Below are 21,649 nucleotides of genomic sequence, written 5' to 3'. Positions count from 1 at the left end.
CATCTTACTACACAGCATACCCACGGGCAAAAATAACATAGGTAATCCCACTCATTGGAGCATCACATCATCATTTCCACTTTTAATGAAAACACGTTGATGCTGACCTCAACCAAGGTACGGCAATTGGCTTCAACATCTGTACACAATAAGTTAAAATGCTGTAAAATTCCCATTCCCAAATACACATTTGGAAATCCCTCTTGGAAGTGAGCAGCTGTGCAGAGTATCCAGTTTGTTGTGATATCGCCCACAGCTGAACAGCCTGCGTTGCATCTTCACCGAAGCTCACAACACAAGACAAGGGGAACATGGGATGACTAAGGCTATGTGGCTCAGTCCATAAAAAAGAAAGATCATTCACTATGAATACAGGAAAGGCTGTAAAGGTGCTCTCCATGAGGTCAATGCAATTTCCATTTCCCATTCTAGAGAAATACCGAGCAGATATGGGACCTGCTGCTTCACCTGGTGACAAGGGAAATGAAAAACAAAATGTAGGTTGAGAAGCTCATGATTTTCTCTTTGGAGTAAGGGAGGATAAGAGGCAACTTGATAGAGGTGTATAAGACGATCAGAGGCACATATCGAGTGGATAGTCAGCGACTTTTTCCCCGGGGGTATAATTTTAAGGCGATCAGGGGAAAATTAGTGGTGGGGGACTGTCAAAGGTAAGTTCTTTACACAGAGAGTGGTGAGTGTGTGGAACACCCTGCTAGTGGTGGTGGAAGAGGCAGAAACTTTAGGGGCATTTAAGAAACTCTTAGATAGGCACATGGATGATAGAAAAATGGAGTGTTATGCAGGTTAGATTGATCTTAGTGTAGGTTAAAAGGTCAGAACAACATTGCCGGCTGAAGTGCCTGAACTGCGTTGTAATGTTCTATGTTCTAAAATTAACTTTTTATCAACCTGTTCCTATCTATTAACTGGACAGTTGTTTCCTGATCTGGCTGCTGGTGGAGAGGAGGAGAGGTAGGTTGGTAAATGGGAGCCCAGGTGACAGCGCTGCCACTGAAGGAGAGACTGACCCTGCTGGGTTGCCATGGTAACGTGGCGGCTAGCACGACGCTGCCACAGCTTGGAGTGTCGGAGTTCAGTTCCGGTGCCAGCTGCAAGGAGTCTGTACGTTCTTCCCGTGACCACATGTGTTTCCTCTGGGCGCTAGTAGGTTAATTGGTCAGTGCAAGTTGCCCTGTGATTGAGCTAGGGTTAAATCAGTGGGTTGCTGGGCGGCGCGGCTCGATGGGCCGGGAGGGGCTGTTCCGCGTAGTATCTCTAAACAAATAAATAAGCATAATTCAGACTTGGAACGCTACTAGGCAAAATCCACCATGACTTTTGTCAGGTTTAATCAATTTGCAGCGAGGACTCTGAGGCTCGTGCGGGGAATGAGATCGGGAAAAGGGAGCCAGTCAGCAGGGGTCTGAAGGGCAAATATCACAGTAGCCTGTTTGTGAAAATGTAATACAAAAGGTTACTAGACACACTAGTACGGTTAGTGCCCAGTGTGTCTCCCAGAACACCGAATGCTTTACTTCACTCACCTTCGGTGACAGTAATGAAGCTCCAATGGGTGTGTTCACTTTTTATTCCTCCTTCCTTACTCAATATCTACTGTTTCCTTTCAGTTATAACCCCCACCCCCAACCCTACAAATGGGCTCTTCTGTGTGCCATCTACACTGTTCTATCTAAATCAACATTATCACAAGTGTTCACAAGAAAACCTGCTTCCACAGCTGGCAGCTAATGGGATCACACACAAAATTCTGGAGAAACTCAGCAGGACTGCCGAAGGGTTTCGGCCCAAAAGGTCGACTGTACTTTTTTCTCACAGATGCTGCCTGGCCTGCTGAGTTCCTCCAGCATTTTGTGTGTGTTGCTTGGACTTCCAGCATCTGCAGATTTTCTCTTGTTTGTGAGGTAATGGGATACTGAGAGAGCACACACACCTACAGGGAAGGGACACCATCATCTCAAGTGTGGTGGACAAATCAGGGAAGAGGTTAGAGGCATTGCACCCAGAGACTGCTGTCTGCAGGGCAGACACACCCATCTTGTCTTCCTCTCCCCGGTTCACTCATGCTCTTTTTCACACAGTCTGCAACCTAGGTCCCGATGGCAACTTTGACCAATCTCCTCCCAGGTGTAACGGACACACAGGTAAGCACAGAGGGAGGAAAACAGACAAAAAGACCAAGAAGACTGAGAGGCAAGCAGACGCATATAAAGTTAGCCTAAGAAATAATAACATTGAAACTTCTGCTTGATGGCACAGACGTACAAGAAAAAATAAGGTTGATATGATAGCGTGCTGTTATTACGCTGTCAGCAATCCCGCCACTGTCTGTAAGGAGTTTGTACATTCTCCCCGTGACCACATGGGGTTATTCCAGGTGCTCCGGTTTCCTCCCACATTCCAACATGTATGGACTAGAGTTAGTGAGTTGTGGGCATGTTATATTGGCACAGTAAGTGTGGCGACACTCATGAGCTACCCAGCGCAATCCTCGCTGATTTGATTTGACACCATCGACGCATTTTACTGTAGATGCTTTGATATTTTGATGTACATGTGACAAATAATCATTAATCTTTAACCAGGGTAACCCACCACAGGACAGTGCATCCTAGGATTTTGAGGGAGAAACATGAAGAAATCATGGGGACACTGATCAAAATCATTCAAAGATGTTAGAGGAGTGGCAAGGGATGGATATCACTCTCCTGCGCAAAAAAATGGGAATAAGGATCTGTACAGCAGCTAAGGCCAGTCTGTTTAACCTCGGTAGTGGGCAGAAGCATTGATCCTAGACCAATTAATAGCCATCTGGTGAAAATGGACTAATTAAGACAAACCAGTTTGGATTTGTTAAACCCATCTTGTATGTAACAAATCTGACAGAAATGTTTTGATAAGGCGATGGATAGAGCCTCCAAGAGGACCACCACCTTGTTGTGGTTTGGAGGCTTGCGTGCCTCAGTGACCCAGAGTCATGACTTTAGGCTTTGGCTCTTGGTTGGGTCACTCATGTCAAACAAGTTGAAGGGTAGAGGCTAGACTAAAAGTGGTCCACCAGTCCTCCAGGTTTGGGGGTCCTGACTGGTAAAACAAAACTGTTACGGAAACAGCAATGAAGAATCCTTCTACATCTGAGTGGCCAAGGACAGACAGAGATGGGAGGATCTTCACTGCTGCCTAAATGCCAGCAGGTATAATGGACAATAAGTAAGTAAGTAATGGACAGAGGCAATGAGGGTTATGCTTTGATGTGCTATTCATGGCCTTCCAGAGATCTTTTGATAGTGGCATAATAGGGATTTGATAGGTTGAGTACAAAGTTGGCTCTATAAGAGAGCCACTCTAGTGGAAGGTGAGTAGTGGGGTTCACCAGGGATTAATATTAGGTATTAGAACTCATGCATTTTATTAATGTATACTTGTGGTTCAAGCCACAATTTGTAAATTTGTGGATGATCAAAAACTGGTCTTAGTTCATCCATTTTCCACCAGTGACCGTTAATCATGTCTCAATGCCTCTAAAAGCTTCCCACTACCGAGGTTAAAAAGACTGGTCTTAGTTGCTGTAAAGATCCTTACTCCCATCTTTGCACAAAGGACTAATGTTCATTGCCATTCCTCTGGCATCACTGAATAATTCTGGTCAGTGCCCTCATGATTTCTTTCTGTTTTTCTCTCAAAGTCCTAGGATTGAGAGCTACGAGGAGATCACTGATGGATGGCAGCAAGCTTTGAACAGGCTAGTGGAATGGGAGGATGTAATTTTAATACATTTGGTTGTAAGGATAATGAGGTGATAAGGAGTATCGGTGTGTATGGCTCTGGATTTCCAATATCTGCAGAATCTCCTGTGTTTACAGAATAAGGATACTTGGATATAAAGGAGTGCAGGGTTGTGTGCACAAATCCAAAGGGGCCGGGCAGACTAAGATAGCAATTACTAAGGCCCCAAATCAACTGTAGGTTTTCTCAATACAGGCAGAAAGTATAAAAGCAGAGTTGTGTTAGACCTTCAAAGGCCTTTTGACACATGAGGGTGCTTAGCAAGATAAGAGCACAAGGTATTACAGGAAAGATACTAGCATGGATAGAGCATTGGCTGATTGGCAGGTAGCAAAGAGTGGGAATAAAGAGAGCCTTTTCTGGTTGGCTGCCGGTGACTAGTGGCATTTGCAGGGGTCGTTGTTGGGACGGATACTTTTTACATTGTATGTCAGTCAATGACTGGAATGACAGAATTGATGGCTTTGTGGCTAGGTATGCAGATGATATGAAGAGAGGTGGAGGGACAGGTAGAGTTGAGGAAGCAGGGGGACTGCAGAAGGACTTAGTCAGATGAAGAGAATGGGCAAGGAAGTGCAGATGGAATACAGTGTCAGGAAACATATGATAATGCGCTTTGGCAGATGGAATAAAGGTGGACTAGAGTATAAAAACAAAGATGTAATGCTGGGGCTTTATAAGACATTGGTGAGATCTCACTTGGAGTATTGTGAGCAGCTTTCGGCCCCTTATCTAAGAAAGGACGTGCTGATATTGGAGAAGGTGCAAAGGAGGTTCACGAAAATGATTCTGGGATTGAAAAGCTTATCACATGAGGAGTGTTTGATGGCCTTGGACCTCTACTCACGGGAGTTCAGAAGATTGAGGTTGGATCTCATGGAAACCTATTGAATGTTGAAAGGCCATAATGGATATGGAGAAGATGTTTCCTATAGTGGGGTCGGAGGGCACAATCTCAGAATAGAGGGATGTCCATTTAGAATGGAGGTGAAGAGGAATTTCTTTCACCAGAGAGTGGTGAATCTGTGGAATTTGTAGCCACAGGCAGCTGTGAAGGTCAAGTCATTGAATGTATTTAAAGCAGAGGTTGATAAATTCTTGATAAGTCATGGAGTGAAAGGTTACAGAGAGAAGGCAGGAGAATGGGTTTGAGAGGGAAATGGATCAGCCATGATCAAATGGAGGGGCAGAATTGATGAGCCAAATGGACTAATTCTGCTCCTATGTCTTATGGTCTTTATTAAACACTGATCTGGCCTCAGCTGGAGTACTGCATTCAACTCTGGTTCATAATGAAACAGGATGTGAGAGTGTTAGAGAGGGACCAGGAAAGATGGGAGACTACAGCTACTAGATTAGAGGGATAGGACTTATTTTCAGAGAGGCCTGAGGTGAGATTTGATAGAGGTATATAAAATAATGATTGTTTTGGACAGAGTATTCCCTTTGATAGAAAGGTCAAAGATCAGAGATCATGGGCATATGTATAAAAAAGGAAGAGAATTAAGAGTGACATGGAAAATATTATTTAAGCAGTAACTGATTGGGATTTGGAATACAGCATCTGCAGATATACTGGAGGTGGGTTCCATTGTTACCTTCAAGATCTAAGTTGATAAATATATGAAGAAAAAAATGGTAAGGCCAGGAAGGGAAATGGGTTTGTTTTGAGTGTTAGAGTGGACAGATATACCAAATAAATTCATCTTTGCTGTTACTATTCTATTCGTCAGGGGATTGAGTTCAAGAGCCACAAGGTAATACTGTAGCTCTATAAAACCCTAGCTGAACCAAACTTGGAATACTGTGATTAGTTCTAGTTGCTTCATTAGAGGAAAGATGTGGAAGCTTTGGAGAAGATGCAGAGGAGATTTATTGGATTGGAGAGCATGTTTTATGAGGGTAGGTTGAGTGAGCTGGATCTCTTCTCTTTGGAGTGAGGGAGGATGAGGGTTGACTTGATAGAGGTGTACAGGATAATAAGAGGCATTGATCGAGGCAACAGCCAGAGACTTCTTTTCCCAGGGGGGCAATGGCTAATATGAGAGAGCATAATCTTAAGCTGATTGAAGGAAAGTATGGGGGGATGTCAGAGCTAATTTTCTTTACACAGAGAGTGCCGGGGTGGTGGTGAACACAAATACATTAGGGACATTTAAGAAACTCTTAGATAGACACATGGATGATAGAAAAAATGAGGACTATGTATGAGGGAAGGGTTAGATTGATCTCAGAGTAGGTTAAAATGTGGGCCAAAGGGTCTGTGCTGCAGTCTTCTATGTTCTATAATCGTAAACACAATGGCACACAAAGCAGGCACAGGTGAAGATAGACACAAATACAGATAACTATTACAATTTCTGCTGGCGCAAAACTGGGCACGAAACCGGCACCCTTAAAATTGCTAGCTTTCACTGGATCCTAGAACAGAGATATTCCCCTCCATAGATGGTGCCTGACCTGTGAGTCCCTCCAGTATTTCGTGCGTTGCTCTGGATTTCCAGCATCTGCAGAATCTCTCTTTATGCCCTGCTTCCTAAGCCATATTGTCGAGCAAATTGTCAGCCAGCTGGTAAACCAGGTGCAAAATGCCAGAAACATAACACCGTGGGTGTAGTAGGCGATTCAATATGTCAGTGGGTGATCAGTGACTTAATGCTTTGAAGTTTACTCTGGGTGTTGGTGATCTGATGTTGACAGATGCATGCACTAAAGCAGCAGTTCCTAGGAGATTTCCACGGGCCCTCATCCGCTTTCAAACCAAACAGCTTTGGCAGCAGATGGTCAGGCAGAGAGGTACCATGCTCCTTTGGTCCAGTAATTCCAGGTGAGGTGATAAGGCAAAGGAAAGTTGACATACGCAAAAACCGAAACATACTGGTGTTTCAAAGAACCAGGAATGCCACGAAAAGCACAGTGATATTAAACACCAGAAGCTCACTGGGAATCAGCAGTAGTTCACTGTAAATAAACTCACCATAGTCATTCTTCTGTCCCGGATATATTATTCTGAATACATAATCAGTAGCTACTTCATCCACTGTGTGGTCTTCTTGGTCCATAGATTTGGCTCTGCTGTTCCTTTTCCGCAGCTTTGGGAACACCTTACCCTGGGATTTGGGAGAAACAGCTGTGTTACAAACTAAACTTTAAAAAATAAATGCTGAATGAACGCTTCTTCCCTTTCCTTTCCAGTCCTGAAACGTCAACTGTTTATTCCCCTCCATAGATGCTGCCTGACCTGCTGAGTTCTTCCAGTGTTTTGTGTGCGTTGAACTGAAATTTTGTTAATCTTGTGATTGATTAAAGATCTTTTCAAGCGTAAAGTTAAAACCCAGTGTGACTATGGCCAAACTGAGCCCAGAGGAGGGAGATAGGAGATGATGTTCTATAAGGATCATTGTTCAGGTCACCGCTCTTCATAATGTACCTTCATAATTTAAGATCAAAAACACTTTCTAAGTTTGCAGATAATACTAAATTTGACGGGGTGAAGACGGGAAGTCAATACCAAGGAGAACTGCTGTCAGTAACAACGGGTCATTAATAATCTTGTAAGTAATTTGTAAATGAAGTTCAACACAGATAGACATGAGGTAGTTTTTTAAAAAATAAGAGCAGAGAGGTCACGCAGTACTTTAAAGTTTTTGAGTCTAGGTGCTATGGAAGATCAAAGGGTTCTTAGAGGACAAATAACTGAAAGTTGCAGCAGGGTCAATAAGGTTATTAAACAAATGCATACAAAATACCGGAGGATCTCAGCAGGTCAGGCAGCATCTACCAAGAGGAATAAATAGTTGATGCTGCAAACCATGACCAAAAGCTGATGAAGGTTCTTGGCCCAAAACATTGACTCTTTATCCCTCTCCAAAGATGCTGCCTGACCTGCTGAGTTCCACCAGCATTTTGTGTGTATTGCTCTGGAATTCCAGCATCTGCAGAATCTCTTGTGCTTATCATTAAAATAACAAGTATTTTGGATTTAAAGTATCTCTAGGGCAGGGGTTCCCAATCTGGGTCCACGGATCCCTCGGTTAATATAATGATACAGGTCCACGGCATAAAAAAGATTGGGGACCCCTGCTGTGGGGGAAGGAGCTGAAAAAGGATTGAAGTTAGAAGGAGCCTGTATTAAACTTTGGTAACAGATCTGGTCATCAGATTATGTTCAAGAGGTGGAAGTGAGGGGTCAGAGAAGGCTGACAAAGAAACTACTTTCATTTTAAAACCTCCATAAGTGGCAGGAGTTTAAAAAATGGCTCGCGGTATCAACCCACCTTTCCCCGCTGTGACCAAAGTGGTGGGTCGAGCTGTCCTCGTGGTAACAGCCCATTTTCAAGGCAGGAGAGGAAGGCCAGTAGGTGGCCACCCTGGGGGAAGTGGAGCGGAGGTCTCTGGATTCCATCCTGACTCACCAACACCAATGTCCCGCCGCTGTCAGCTGATGGAGGGGAAAGAAAGCATTACCCGTCAAATCAGCATCAAGTACTAACCAGCTGTCCCTGACGTGAGACAGCAGAGAACAGACTTTTCATTATATATCACATTTCAAGTTCCTTTTAAAACATCCAAAAAGAGCTTTACAATCATTGAACATGGACAAGTACAATGCAGTTATAGACCCTTCAGCCCACAATATTTCTGCTGCCCGTGATACCAAATTAAACTAAACATTTCTGCCTGCACACATCCATATCCATCCATTCCATGTTTGTTCACGTGTCTGTCTAAATGCTTCTTGAACATCAAAATCATGTCTGCTTTCAGCACCACTCTGACAGAGTACTCCATGCCCCTACTACTGTTTAAGAAAAGCTTGCCTTTACGACTATGTACTCTAGTATTTGACATATTTACCTGGGAAGAAGCCTCTCCTTATCTATTACTCTCCTAACTTTATAAACCTCTATCACTTCTTCCCTAACCCCCCAACACTCCAGAAGAAAACAATCCAGGCTTGTCCTTAAGGCTCTTATTCTCCAATTCAGACATCATCCCGGTGAACCTCTTCTGCTCCCTCTCCAAAGCCTCCATATTCTTCCTGTAATGGGGCCACAAACGTGGCCTGAAGTTTTGTACAGCTGCTACATGACATTGTGACTCCCATATTCAATATCTCAACTGACAGAGGCAAGCATTTTATATATATATATATATATCTATACCATCCTATCTATTTGTATGTGTATGTGTATGTGGGCACGTAGCCAAGTGGTTAAGGCATTGGACTAGCAACCTGAAGGTCGTGAGTTCGAGCCCCAGCCGAGGGAACGTGTTGTGTCCTTGAGCAAGGCACTTAATCACACATTGCTCTGCGACGACACTGGTGCCAAGCTGTATGAGTCCTAATGCACTTCCCTTGGACAACATTGGTGTCGTGGAGAGGGGAGACTTGCAGCATGGGCAACTGCAGGTCTTCCACACAACCGCCAACCGCCATTCACTGTGATCATGGCTGATCATCCACAATCAGTACCCCGTTCCTGCCTTCTCCCCATTTCCCTTGACTCCGCTATCATTAAGAGCTCTATCTAACTCTTTCTTGAAAGCATCCACAGAATTGACCTCCACCGCCTTCTCAGGCAGAGCATTCCACAGATCCACAACTCTCTGTGTGAAAAAGTTTTTCCTCAACTCCGTTCTAAATGGCCTACCCCTTATTCTCAAATTGTGGCCTCTGGTTGTGGACTCCCCCAACATCAGGAACATGTTTCCTGCCTCTAGCGTGTCCAATCCCTTAATAATCTTATATGTTTCAATCAGATCCCCTCTCATCCTTCTAAATTCCAGTGTATATACTTTCTATACCATCCTATCTAATTGTATACCACGTTCAGGAACTGATGGACGTGGACCCCCCCCCCACCAAACATCCCATCACAACATCAATTCTCCCAAGGGTGCTGCCATTTGGTGTATGGTTTCCCCTTACATTTGTCCTCCCAAAGTACAACACCTCCCACTTCCCCAGATTCAACTGCATCTGCCATTTCTTTGCCCCTAACGGCACTTGATCTAAATCAGGCTGTATTCTTTGACAACCCTTTTCACTATTCAAAACTCCACGAATTGTTGTGTCAGGGCCAATTAGTACCTTAAGTGTATTCATTTCTATATACCAGAAATGTGACAGTCAATTTGAGGACACCTGTCAGCAATATGCTAATGATCAGGGTATCTGGGGCGGCCAATGTTGTATACAGTGCCAGCAGTCGCTGATTGGCGTTTAGTACTTGCCACTGTAAGGAGTTTGTGCATTCTCCTGTAATCCTGAGAGCTTCCTTCCGGTACTGTGTCTTCCTCCCACATACCAAAGATCTACCATTAGGTTTAGGATTAGTGAGTTGGAGGTAGGGGCTATGTTGGTGTCGGAAGCATGATGATAAGCAATGGAAATAATTTCCCTGCTCTCATGGGTTATTTTATCTCCAGCTGAGAGAGCAGACAGTGCTTTGGTTGAATGCATCTTCTCAAGATCAGCATTACCAGCAGTCTCTCTGAGACTTTTGTATTTAATTCTCCCAAGTAGCACTTGAAACGTATTGAAACTTATTGAAATGTATAAAATTCTAAAGGGATTGGACAGGCTAGATGCAGGAAGATTGTTCCCAATGTTGGGGAAGTTCAGAACGAGAGGTCACAGTTTGAGGATAAAGGGGAAGCCTTTTAGGACCGAGATTAGGAAAAACTTCTTCACACAGAGAGTGGTGAATCTGTGGAATTCTCTGCCACGGGAAACAGTTGAGGCCAGTTCATTGGCTATATTTAAGAGGGAGTTAGATATGGCCCTTGTGGCTAAAGGGATCGGGGGTATGGAGAGAAGGCTGGTACAGGGTTCTGAGTTGGATGATCAGCCATGATCATACTAAATGGCGGTGCAGGCTTGAAGGGCCAAATGGCCTACTCCTGCACCTATTTTCTATGTTTCTATGATTGAACTCAGTTGTTTTGACTTGGAGGCAAGCATGAACCAGCACAGCCATGACTAGCAATGAAAAAAGAAAGAATAGTCCTTTTAGACCTTATCCATGTATATAATATGAAATATTGTTGATTTTTTTTAAAGGTATTGAAGGAATCAAGGGTTATGGAATTAAAGCAAGAAGGTGGCAAGGGGGTAAAGATTCAGCCTTGATGTTACTGAACAGCAGAGAAAGCATAGAGGTTGAAAGGGTTATTCCGGCTCTATTTCTTGCATTCTAATTTTAATGAAGTGCAACACAACAACATCCCAAGAAAGTTGAGCTGTAAACTCAGCCAACTCCATCATGGGCCTCCCCAGCGTCCAGGACACTTTCAAAAGATGATGCCTCAAAAAAGCGGCATCCAGCATTAAGGACCCCCATCACCCAGACATGTCCTCTTTTCATTGCTACCATCAAGGAGGTAGTACAGGAGCCTGAAGACACACGCTCAACATTTCGAGAAACAGCTTCTTCCCCTCTGTCATCAGATTTCTGAATGGACAATGAACCCATGAACATTACCCAACTTTTTTTTGCTCTCTTTCTGCACTTAATTTAAATTTTAATAAATATTTCTTATTTTAATTTATATTTTGTTATTATGCACTGAAATTTACTGCTACTGCAAAACAACAAATTTGACAACATGTGCCAGTGATATTAAACCTGATTCTGATTATGAAGTTGTTCCCGTGTTAAAGTTCCCTCATCTTTAAGGTCACAGTTTTATAACATCGTAACAAGTCATTTCCTGGGTTCACTCTACATCATAGTTGGTGCTTCCTAGTCTAAACAATGTCCAAGTCACCTGTAGTCACAATGTCTTTGCATCCTGACATCTCCTAGGAATATTCTATTACAACAAGCCCAGTGGAAGTTCCTTAAAGCTGCAATATGGCAGGAAATTTAGCTTCACTATAGCTGAGGATTCATGGGGTGCATGGTTGTTATGAGGGTTTGTTTGCTTGCCGGTCATCGACTGGCCCGTTGGAACTCCACAGCAGCTCTTTCCCATTGGTTGCACTGTGTGCCACAGCACCGGTGTCCAGTTACAGACACCTCTGGGGGATAAGAATAGCACACACAGGAGACTAGGTTTCTTCCCTTTTGTCTCCAGGGGCTCCTCTCCACACTGTGGTCACGACCGGTGCTGAAGAACCATTGGGAAAGTTTGCTCCAGACGTGCACTCTTAGCTAAGTCTCTGTTTGTTGAATATTTAGCTTTGTAGCTTGTACTTGTGGATGTTTCGTCAAATCATTTACTGTTTGTAAATAAGTGACTAATAAGCTTATTCATAGTCAGTGTTTCCTGTCTCACTCATCAAACCCGTGAACCTGCTTCCACGTTACACCGGTGTACAACATCAGCAGCCTTGGGCAAAACCCCTTCTTGTAAACCTAATGTAACACAGTGCTGCAAGCAGATAGCACTCCTGTCCCATAGAACATAGAACATAGAACATAGAATAGTACAGCACAGCACAGGCCCTTCGGCCACAATGTTGTGCTGACCCTCAAACCCTGCCTCTCATATAACCCCCCACCTTAAATTCCTCCATCTACCTGTCTAGTAGTCTCTTAAATTTCAAGTGTTAATAGAATACTCCCACAGTAGCTGTGGGAGTCTGCGGCTTCCATCCTGACCTCTCGTCCAAAGTGTATGGACTTGACACATTCTCCCTGTGAATGCATGGCTCTCCTCTAGGCCAGGGGCCCACGGAGCCTTCAGTTGGAGGTCAGGGTCCATGGCATAACAAAGGTTGGGGATCCCAGCTCCAGGTGCTCCGGTTTCCTCCCACATCACAAAGGAGTTTCGCTGGCAGCTGCAAGTTCTACTGTAAATTACCCCTAGTGCAGATGAGTGGTAGTAGAAGCAGGGGTGGGGGAAGTCGACAGGCATGAAAGAACAGGTCACCGGGCAACTAAGTGGCGGTAACAGCTCTGAAACTCAGCATTAACTCAATGTGCCAAATGGATGCTTAAGAAAGCATATTAAATTTCACACTAAAAAATCCCCTAACTGTCTGGTTGGATCCTTGAGGCTCTCTATTGGTCGAAGTCAACCATGGATGCTGCATCCTAGCTGTTTATGTGATATGCAGGCTAGGGCAGTACAATATGGAGAGCACGCTGTTGCCCATGCAGCAGCGACCCTCCACCCCACTGCTGATGAGTCCAGAGGAATGGCAGAGACTGATACAGTTTGGAACCAGCAGTGTCGCAGGAGCTGCTAGTCAGCATTGAACTCAATGTAGGGCTGCCTTAGGGACTCCAGCTCCAGAATTTTCCTCAGGGTTTACTCTCAAAGCCTTCCCCATGAGTGGGTATAGCCAAAAGGCAGCGGAGGGTTGAGATCAGAGTTTTCCTTCTCCTAGATGAGCTTCTGACTATGGCTGACAAGCCCCGTCTGCCCGAAGCGACTGGTCTTAAGGCACCAGAGTCCCTTCTCCTGTCAGTAGAAACAGTTCCACCAAGCTTAGTAGCTAAGCTACACATGAAGGCCAGAAGCTGGACTTGGTTGAGAGATGGAGGTGCACACCATTGGGAGCATTTAATGGCTAGTGGGAGCTTATTCCCACCACTCCCTCCACCCCCCAAGCTATAACAACATTAAGGAAACTGGTTGGATCACGTAACCTGTGCAGTCAGGCCTTTTGCATAACCACAACATTAACAGGGATGTGCTTCAATAAATCGCTAACAATAGGATAAGTTGGAAAATCACTTACGCTGTTGATGGCAGTGAATGCAGACTATCTGATTTAACGGCACAGTTAAGGCATAATCCCAATAGACACTGGAAATAAACCACAGAAACAAAGTTTTTTATGAATAGAAAACTTTCCTTGCAACTTTGAAAACTTTTAATACTCAATTCAGAATGTGGCTGTAATTAAGTAGTCAATTCCACTCAATCAATGTCCTAATTGTGCATGAAATCCAAAATATTACAGTAGTTGCTGGACTTCTGAAAAGAAAACAAGTCATGTGGCATCTGTGGAAATGAAGTGCACTTTCAACTCTCCCAACTATACTGATACTTTCCTAGTACTAACAAACAGTTCCAGATCTGAACTATTAACTGTTCCACTCTGTATAGATGCTGCCTGGTCTGCTGAGTGTTTTCAGCATGTTCTGTTATTGTGCAATTTCGCAGCAAAGATGCACACCAAGAAATTCCTGTACATTTTACCCGTCGAATCGTTCGTCATTGAGTTTTCCATCAAACCCAGAGCCGGAGAAAGGGAATCCTTAAAGAAACTCTTCAATCTGAGATGCACTGCAGGCAGTACTGCCACTCACACTGGCAATGCTTGCTGATGTTCAAGTGGTTTTACAGCACAAGCGATTGGGGTTCAATTACCACCACTATTGGTACGTTCTCCCTGAGACTGCGTGGGTTTCCTCTGGGGCTTTGATTTCCGGGTACCCTAACTCATTCCAAAGGTATACAGGTAATACGTTATGGGATTGCTATGTTGGCATCGGAAACATGGCGATACTTGGGGGCTGCCACCAGCACATCCTCAGACTGATGCAAAAGATGCATTTCACAATATGTCTCGATGCACGTGTGACAAATAAAGCTAATCTTTAATATTTCGTATACAGAACAAGACAGAACTACAGATGCTGCAATCCTGAAATAAGACCCAAAAACTTCAGAAAATAATGTGAACAGACACCCACAGACAAAGGAAATCCAGATCAAAGCTTACGAAGTTTTAAGCGATCAGTGGCCGATTGCTTTTGGTGCACAAAGATATCTGAGCACAGAGCAGTATTGATTATTACAGCAGCAAGGGAATTGGGTTTGACTCAACTAACCTCTTTTCAAGCTCAGAGTCTCCTAGCGTTCCATTCATGAGCTGATTTGGGGTCCACTTCAGGGTTAAATGGTCTGCAGATTGGTGAAGGGACAGATATCCTGGAACTGTCTCCACATCCTCCTTCTGTTGAAGCAAACAGAAGCATGGGACACAATAATAGTATTATTTCCTTTCGCTATATGGTGGCATAGGTCTATGTTAGAGACTCGAGGGCAGAGCTTCCAAATATTTATTTATATATGAAAACAATGTCCATGCTTAAAAACCCTCATCTTAATTGTTTTTTTCGAAATTCTTGCAATGCCTCAACCATACGCTACCTCTTGAAGATTTGCCAGCCCACCAGCCTTGGATACCTTGTCACTCTTTCAGTCCAGACATCCAGTGCTGCAAAGTACCTTGACGTACATTACTTCGTGAAAGATTTGAGGTAAATGTCAGGTGCTATTTTCAAGACAAAGATCTCACTTTTCCATATGTAAATGCTATTTATTCCTCATTCCTCATTGAGAAAGTGGGCTACTCTTATCTTAACTGGCCACTTAGGATATAGAACAGTACTAGCAATAGAGGTCCTTTGGCCCATGGGCGTTGTGTATGTAAACCCACTGAGAATCAGAATCAGATTTAATATCACTAGCATATGTTGTGAAATTTAATCCTACACGGTTCACAAGTCCCCTCCCCCCCCCATTTTTCTTACATCCATTCAAGAGTCTCCTAACCGTCCCTGTTGTATCTGCCTCTACCACTGCCCCAAGCAGTGCGTTTCATTCACCTACCATTCCCTGTGTAAAAAACCTACCCCTGACATCTCCACTAAACTGTGCTGTGCTCACCATAAACAGAAGTCCTCTGGTTAAAAAAAAATCTCCATATTGTTGTTAGTTGACGAGTCTCAGTGCATTACTGAGCATGGAAGATGCACTGAGATAAACTCTGCTGAATAAGACTTTACTCTTTTAAGGCTGATTTATACTTGTGCATACGGGCTACGCTGTAGGCCTGATTTATACTTTTGCGTAGCCCTACGCCGTAGCGAGCATGCGTAGTTGTGTCTGCATCGCTCTGCAGTTCACCACCAAAATGCTAGTTGGCGGTGGGGTTTCTATGCCACTGCGTTGAGTTTCTTCGTGAGAGAAATGGACGAGGAAATGCATTTCAAATATTTTCGGATGTCGGCAGGTAGATTTGACAATTTGGTTCATCGTCTCCAATGGTTTATTTCACATTAGTGTACGGACATGGCAGAGAAAAGCAACAGGAAATGCATATGAGGAAATGCGATGCTACCAAGCCGACCAATCACAGTTGTTGCGGTCTGCGTCGCCGTGACACGTGAGTTACATTTTTGGGGAGGTGCACGTCACCCTACGGCGTAGGGTACGGCATAGGGTACGCGATACCTACGGCATACATTTGACACACGTCTAAATCAGCCTTTAAACGACACACTTTGCCCCCCTCCGCAGATACCATCGGGACAGCTGCTCGCTCGCTGCTCTCGACTTTGATTTCAGAACCAGCCCACCTGCCACCAGGGACGTACCTCCTGAAAGAAGCTGCAAAAAGGCCAGCAATATCATGAAGGATCCTGCCCACCCTGCGCAGGGACTGTTTTCCCCACTCGCATCAGGAAAGAGACGACACAGCATGCAGATTCAAAAACAGTTACTATCCCATGCCATCAGGCTGATCAATGCACCACCTACTAACCCACCCTTCCAAAATGCCCAGAACCACTACTTCACCATTTCCTGTCAGAGTCGCCTTCCGTAGAGATACTCCTGTACCTAGCAGCACTTTACTTACATAGTCTACGTATATTAGCTAATCTTGTCTATTTGTATTTATTATGTTTTTTTAAATTTTTGTTCTTTATGCTTATTGCATTCTTTGAAATTTATTTTTTATTGAATTTCATCATCAAACAAACACTTCTATAAGATGTATTTCAGATACTGTACATATATATCATATAATCATATTTGTCACAAATCTCCACATAATATTTATCTGAGGTATACACTTATAGAAAGGAGAGAAAAGAAAGAACAATCGAAAGAAGAAAACTATGTACAGAGTAGGGAGTGATTTTTTTTACAACATATTCATCCACTTGTGAGAATAAAATCAGGCCTATGAGGTGTTATGTAGTTAAACCATTTTTTCCAGTATGAATAGAATTGTTGCAACTTATGATTAACAGATGCTGTTATCTTCTCCATTTTGTAAATGTCCATTGTAATTTCCATCCATACTTTTAAAGTTGGGCTCTTCTGTGTAAACCATTTCCTGATAAGCGTCTTTTTACCAGCCACCAGCAGTACATTTATTAAATATTTATCTCTTTTCAACCATTCTTGAGGTATATACCCAAAATATATGGTCTTACTCTCTAAGGGTATTTCACATTTAAAGATGTCTTGTCGGGCATTATGTATCCCGCTCCAATCGTCTTTGATAATGGGGCATTCCCAGAAAATATGATAATGGTTTGCATTTTGATTTGCACAATTTCTCCAGCAAACAGGGGGGGTTACTATCATCTTTGTGTTAGTCCTGACGAAGGGTCTCGGCCTGAAACGTCGACTGCACCTCTTCCTACAGATGCTGCCTGGCCTGCTGCGTTCACCAGCAACTTTTATGTGTGTTGCTTGAATTTCCAGCATCTGCAGAATTCCTGTTGTTTGGGGTTACTATCATAATGGGATTTATTGTGTTTCTTTTTAAGGTCGGATCCGGAGTAACAACCACTTGTGTATAATAAACCAACTTTTACAGACATCTCTCTTACATTGTCAGTAACCACCTTGGCCACCAGAGGGGGCAGAATTGTGATGAAGCAGAGAGGACTTCACTCTGACCCTGTCAGAAAAATTCAGGAAAAAGGGGGTAAAAATTATCCTGGGAGCTGGGTGGAATGAAGGAGCAATCCAACATTGAAAATCCTTAACACGAGAAAGTCTGCAAATGCTGGAAATCCAAAGCAACGCACACAAAGTGCTGGAGGAACACAACAGGTTAGGCAGCATCGATGGAATTGAATCAACTGTGGATGTTTCAGGCTGAGGCCCTACTTCAGGATTCATTCTAATGAGGGTAAAAATAGCAAAGGACATAATACTTGGAAACATTTTAGCAAAGGTGGCTATTAAATGGCTACGTCCTACTTAATATCACAACTTAAATCAGGACAGACAAGAAAGAAGCAGGAGAGGACTGGACTGGTTCATAAGTGACCTCTTTTGCCATTACTAACTCGAAATGTGCAGGTTCCAACATAGATAACAGCTCTTTGGTAACAGGGGTTGATGGTCTAGTATCACGGTCATTACAGAGCACATGTTGTTTTATCAGCTACTCAAGTAGAATTACTTCTCCCAAAGCTATGGATCTGAATCCAGGGAAAACAAAACAGGCTGTCATCACAGCACAGTACCAAGGGATTGCTTTAATACCTTTTGCACGCTGCCACTAATCGAGGACATCTTCAAAACAGAGGTTCCTCAAGAAGGCGGCATCCATTATTAAAGACCCTTACTATCAGGTACATAGCCTCTTTTCATTACCATCATCGGGAAGGTGGGACAGGAACCCAAAGACCCACATTCAATGTGTTAGTAACAATGTCTTCCTCTCCACCATCAGATTTCTGAATGCTCCGTGAACATATTTGCACTATTTATTTACTTGTTTTAACTTTTTTTGTGTCTTGCATTGTACTGCTGCCACAAATTAGCAAATTCCACAACATACGTTAAAGATAATAAACCCGATTCTGATTGCTTTAATCTGAAACCACATGTGCTGTTTCAAATGACTGCGAAAGATGTAATGGACTACTCTGAAGAGCAGTGGCATCTGACTGATAGCTAAATCTCAATCTATTTTAATAATGTTATTTATCTAGTCATTATGAGAAGTGTGCCACAACCCTCAAATATTCATACTGTCTGCACTTTTCATGCATTATCTAATTATGCTTCAATCCCTGTAAGACAGTTCAGATATTGTTTAAAAGCAAGAACCTTCCCCTTGCCTCAGTACATTTAGGTGAGGGGAGATCTTTGGGCCATGGTCTGGAATGGTGGGGAGGGCTTGAAAGTAGAACAGCGTGACTTCACATGAGATTTGCGCAAAATGCCTCATGCAGGACTGAATAATTATTCAATACTCAATTGCTCTTAATATTAAATTTCTTATTTTGTTCCTTCTGATTCACTTTATCAATTGTGACAAAGATTATTTGACTGAGTTTTGATATTTTTGAAAAGTGTCTGGCTGCATTCCAAAGCAATTTTGAGTTGATTACACTGTCAGATCTTTCGATATTCTCAAATGACAGAAAGGATAAATTTAGAATATTTTTAGATCCATAAAGATTTAGATTCTCTCACAAATGTATTAACTGACAACATCATTTAATTTCTTCTCAAAAGGGCTATGGAATACTTTGCTTTGCAGAACAATCATGCTATGGATTTAGAGTGAGCAGTTCCCTCGTACAGGGTTTGCTAATTTGATATCTAATCACTATGGTCAGAGATATGAATTTGTGAGGAGGCACCGTTTAATGTACTTACATACATTTCTTCCACCTGCTAATTTTTGATTGCTCATTAAATGACCAAGTCGTTGTGGTGCTAATCTAACAGTTTTGAATCATCATGGCTAACTGTGAAAGTGAACTCGGTAAATCTGGTAAGTTTATAGTCTTGTACCAGAAGCAAAGGCACAAGACCGTAAGACATAGGAGTGGGATTAGGCCATTTGGACCATTGGTTCTGCACACCATTCCATCATGGCTGATTTATTATCCCTCTCAATCCCATTCTCCTGCCTTCTCCCATAACCTTTGATACCCTGACTAATCAAGAACCTATCAACCTCTTCCTTAAATATACCCAATAACTTGTCAACCATCTGTGGCAATAAATTCCACAGATTCACCGCCCTCTTCCTAAAAGAAATTCCTCCTCATCTCTGTTCTAAAGGGACATCCTTCCATTCAGTGGCTGTGCCCTCTGGTCCTAGACCCTCCCACTATTGGAAACATCTTCTCCGCATCCTGTCTCTCCAGGGCTTTCAATATTCGATAGGTTTCAATGAAAGCCACCCTTCATCCTTCTAAACTCCAACGAGTGCAGGCCCAGAGCCATCAAAACACACCTGCCAGCAGAGTCATAAAAAAAGATCAAGCAGAAAACATTGGAAATTCTCAGCAGATCAGGAGAGAAATTGAATTCATGTTTTGGGTTTATTAATTTTCCTCAGAATTGATTTACTAATGTCCTTCCCTGGCAGATCTGCTCTAAGTACAACTTTAGCTTCACACTTACACACAGGGGACAACAGAGCTAATGGAAAGCTCAGAGTGGAGGGGAAAAAATTACAGGAAAAAAAATTACATACTTGGGCACTTCTGCAGTGACAGAAATTTGTGGGTTAACGTTTACCCCTCAGACTTGAATGCAAAAACTATACTGACACACTGCTAAATGCAAGACATTCTACAGATGCTGCTGTGTTCCTCCTACAATTTGTCTGTGTTACTGAGACCCTACTGAAGTACTGTCTATCACCCTGACTTGGGAGTCCCTGTGCATGATTCCCTAAAGGTTAATTTGCAGGTTGAGTCTGTGGTGAGGAAGGCAAATGCAATGTTAGCATTCGTTTCAAGAGGACTAGAATATAAAAGCAAAGATGTAATGTTGAGAATTTATAAAGCACTGGTGAGGTCTCACTTGAATATAGTGAGCAGTTTTGGGCCCCTTATCTTAGAAAGAATGTGCTGAAACTGCAGAGAGTTCAAAGGAGGTTCACGAAAATGATTCCAGGCTTGAACAGTTTGTCATATGAAGAGCATTTGATGGCTCTGGGCCTGTATTCACTGGAATTCAGAAGAATGAGGGGTGACCTAATTAAGAACTGTTGAATGGTGAAAGGCCTTGATAGAGTGGATGTGGAGAGGATGTTTCCTACAGTGAGAGAGTCAAAGACCAGAGGACACAGTCTCAGAATAGTGGGGCGTCCTTTTAGAATGGCAATGAGGAGTTCCTGTAGCCAGAGAGTGGTGAATCTGTGGAATTCTTTGCCACAGGCAGCTGTGAGGGCCAAGTCTGTATGTATAGTTAAGGCAGAGGTTGATAGATTCTTGATTGGTCAGAGCATGACATGGGGAGAAGACAGGAGATTGGGGCTGAGAGGAAAGTTGGGTCAGCCGTGATAAAAGGGTGAAGCAGACTCAAGGGGCCGAATGGCCTAATTCTGCTCCTATGTCTTACCTATGCAGTATACAACCCCGAGGTTTGTCTTCCCCACAGACAGCCACGAAACAAAGAAAACCATGGAACTCATTCGAAGAAAAACATTAACCCCACCCACCCGTGTGCAAAAAAAAATCGTGTAAATGACAATAAAAAAAGACCTTTTCCATCCTTGTAATTTCAGTCTTTAAGGATGAAACTGGAATTACTTTCCTTTTCATTTTGTTTTAAGTAATTCTGACCCCAGGTAACATCACTGATGATGCATCCCAGAGCGCTCTAGGATGTATCTCAGCATGATAAGGTACATTAATTAGAAGAAAGCATAAAGGATGTCAGAGGTAGGTTTGTTTACAGAGAAAGTGGTGGGTGCATGGATCACCCTGACAAGGGATGGTGGTAAAAGCAAGTACATTAGGGGCATTTAAGAGTCTCATAGATAGGCACATGGGTGAAAGAAAAATGGAGGGCTATGTAGGAACGCAAACACGAGGAAATCTGCAGATGCTGGAATTTCAAGCAATAAAAATTGCTGGTGAACGCAACAGGCCAGGCAGCATCTCTAGGAAGAGGTACAGTCGACGTTTCAGGCCGAGACCCTTCGTCAGGACTAACTGAAGGAAGAGTTAGTAAGAGATTTGAAAGTGGGAGGGGGAGGGGGAGATCCGAAATGATAGGAGAAGACAGGAGGGGGAGGGATGGAGCCAAGAGCTGGACAGGTGATTGGCAAAAGGGATATGAGAGGATCACGGGACAGGGTTCCCCTTGTCCTCACCCA

General features: G+C 43.2%; 1 protein-coding gene across 2 annotated transcripts in view; it reads right to left on the bottom strand.

Moving 5' to 3' along the window:
- Window positions 1-21,649, bottom strand: part of LOC134336683 (small G protein signaling modulator 2-like) — a 292,004-nt gene that overhangs the window by 56,664 nt on the left and 213,691 nt on the right. For both annotated transcript variants that reach the window (XM_063031039.1, XM_063031041.1), the window contains exons 8-11: window positions 14,601-14,725; window positions 13,502-13,569; window positions 8,085-8,248; window positions 6,785-6,917 (exon numbers count right to left, since the gene is read on the bottom strand). In XM_063031039.1, the coding sequence (XP_062887109.1) occupies window positions 6,785-6,917; window positions 8,085-8,248; window positions 13,502-13,569; window positions 14,601-14,725 (490 nt within the window). The remainder of the gene's footprint in view (window positions 1-6,784; window positions 6,918-8,084; window positions 8,249-13,501; window positions 13,570-14,600; window positions 14,726-21,649) is intronic.

Source organism: Mobula hypostoma, chromosome 23 (genome assembly GCF_963921235.1).
Source record: "Mobula hypostoma chromosome 23, sMobHyp1.1, whole genome shotgun sequence".
In the NCBI taxonomy this organism is placed as follows: Eukaryota; Metazoa; Chordata; class Chondrichthyes; order Myliobatiformes; family Myliobatidae; genus Mobula; species Mobula hypostoma.
The sequence above is the reverse complement of the archived record's forward strand: the minus strand, read 5'-3'. Positions and strand labels throughout refer to the sequence as shown.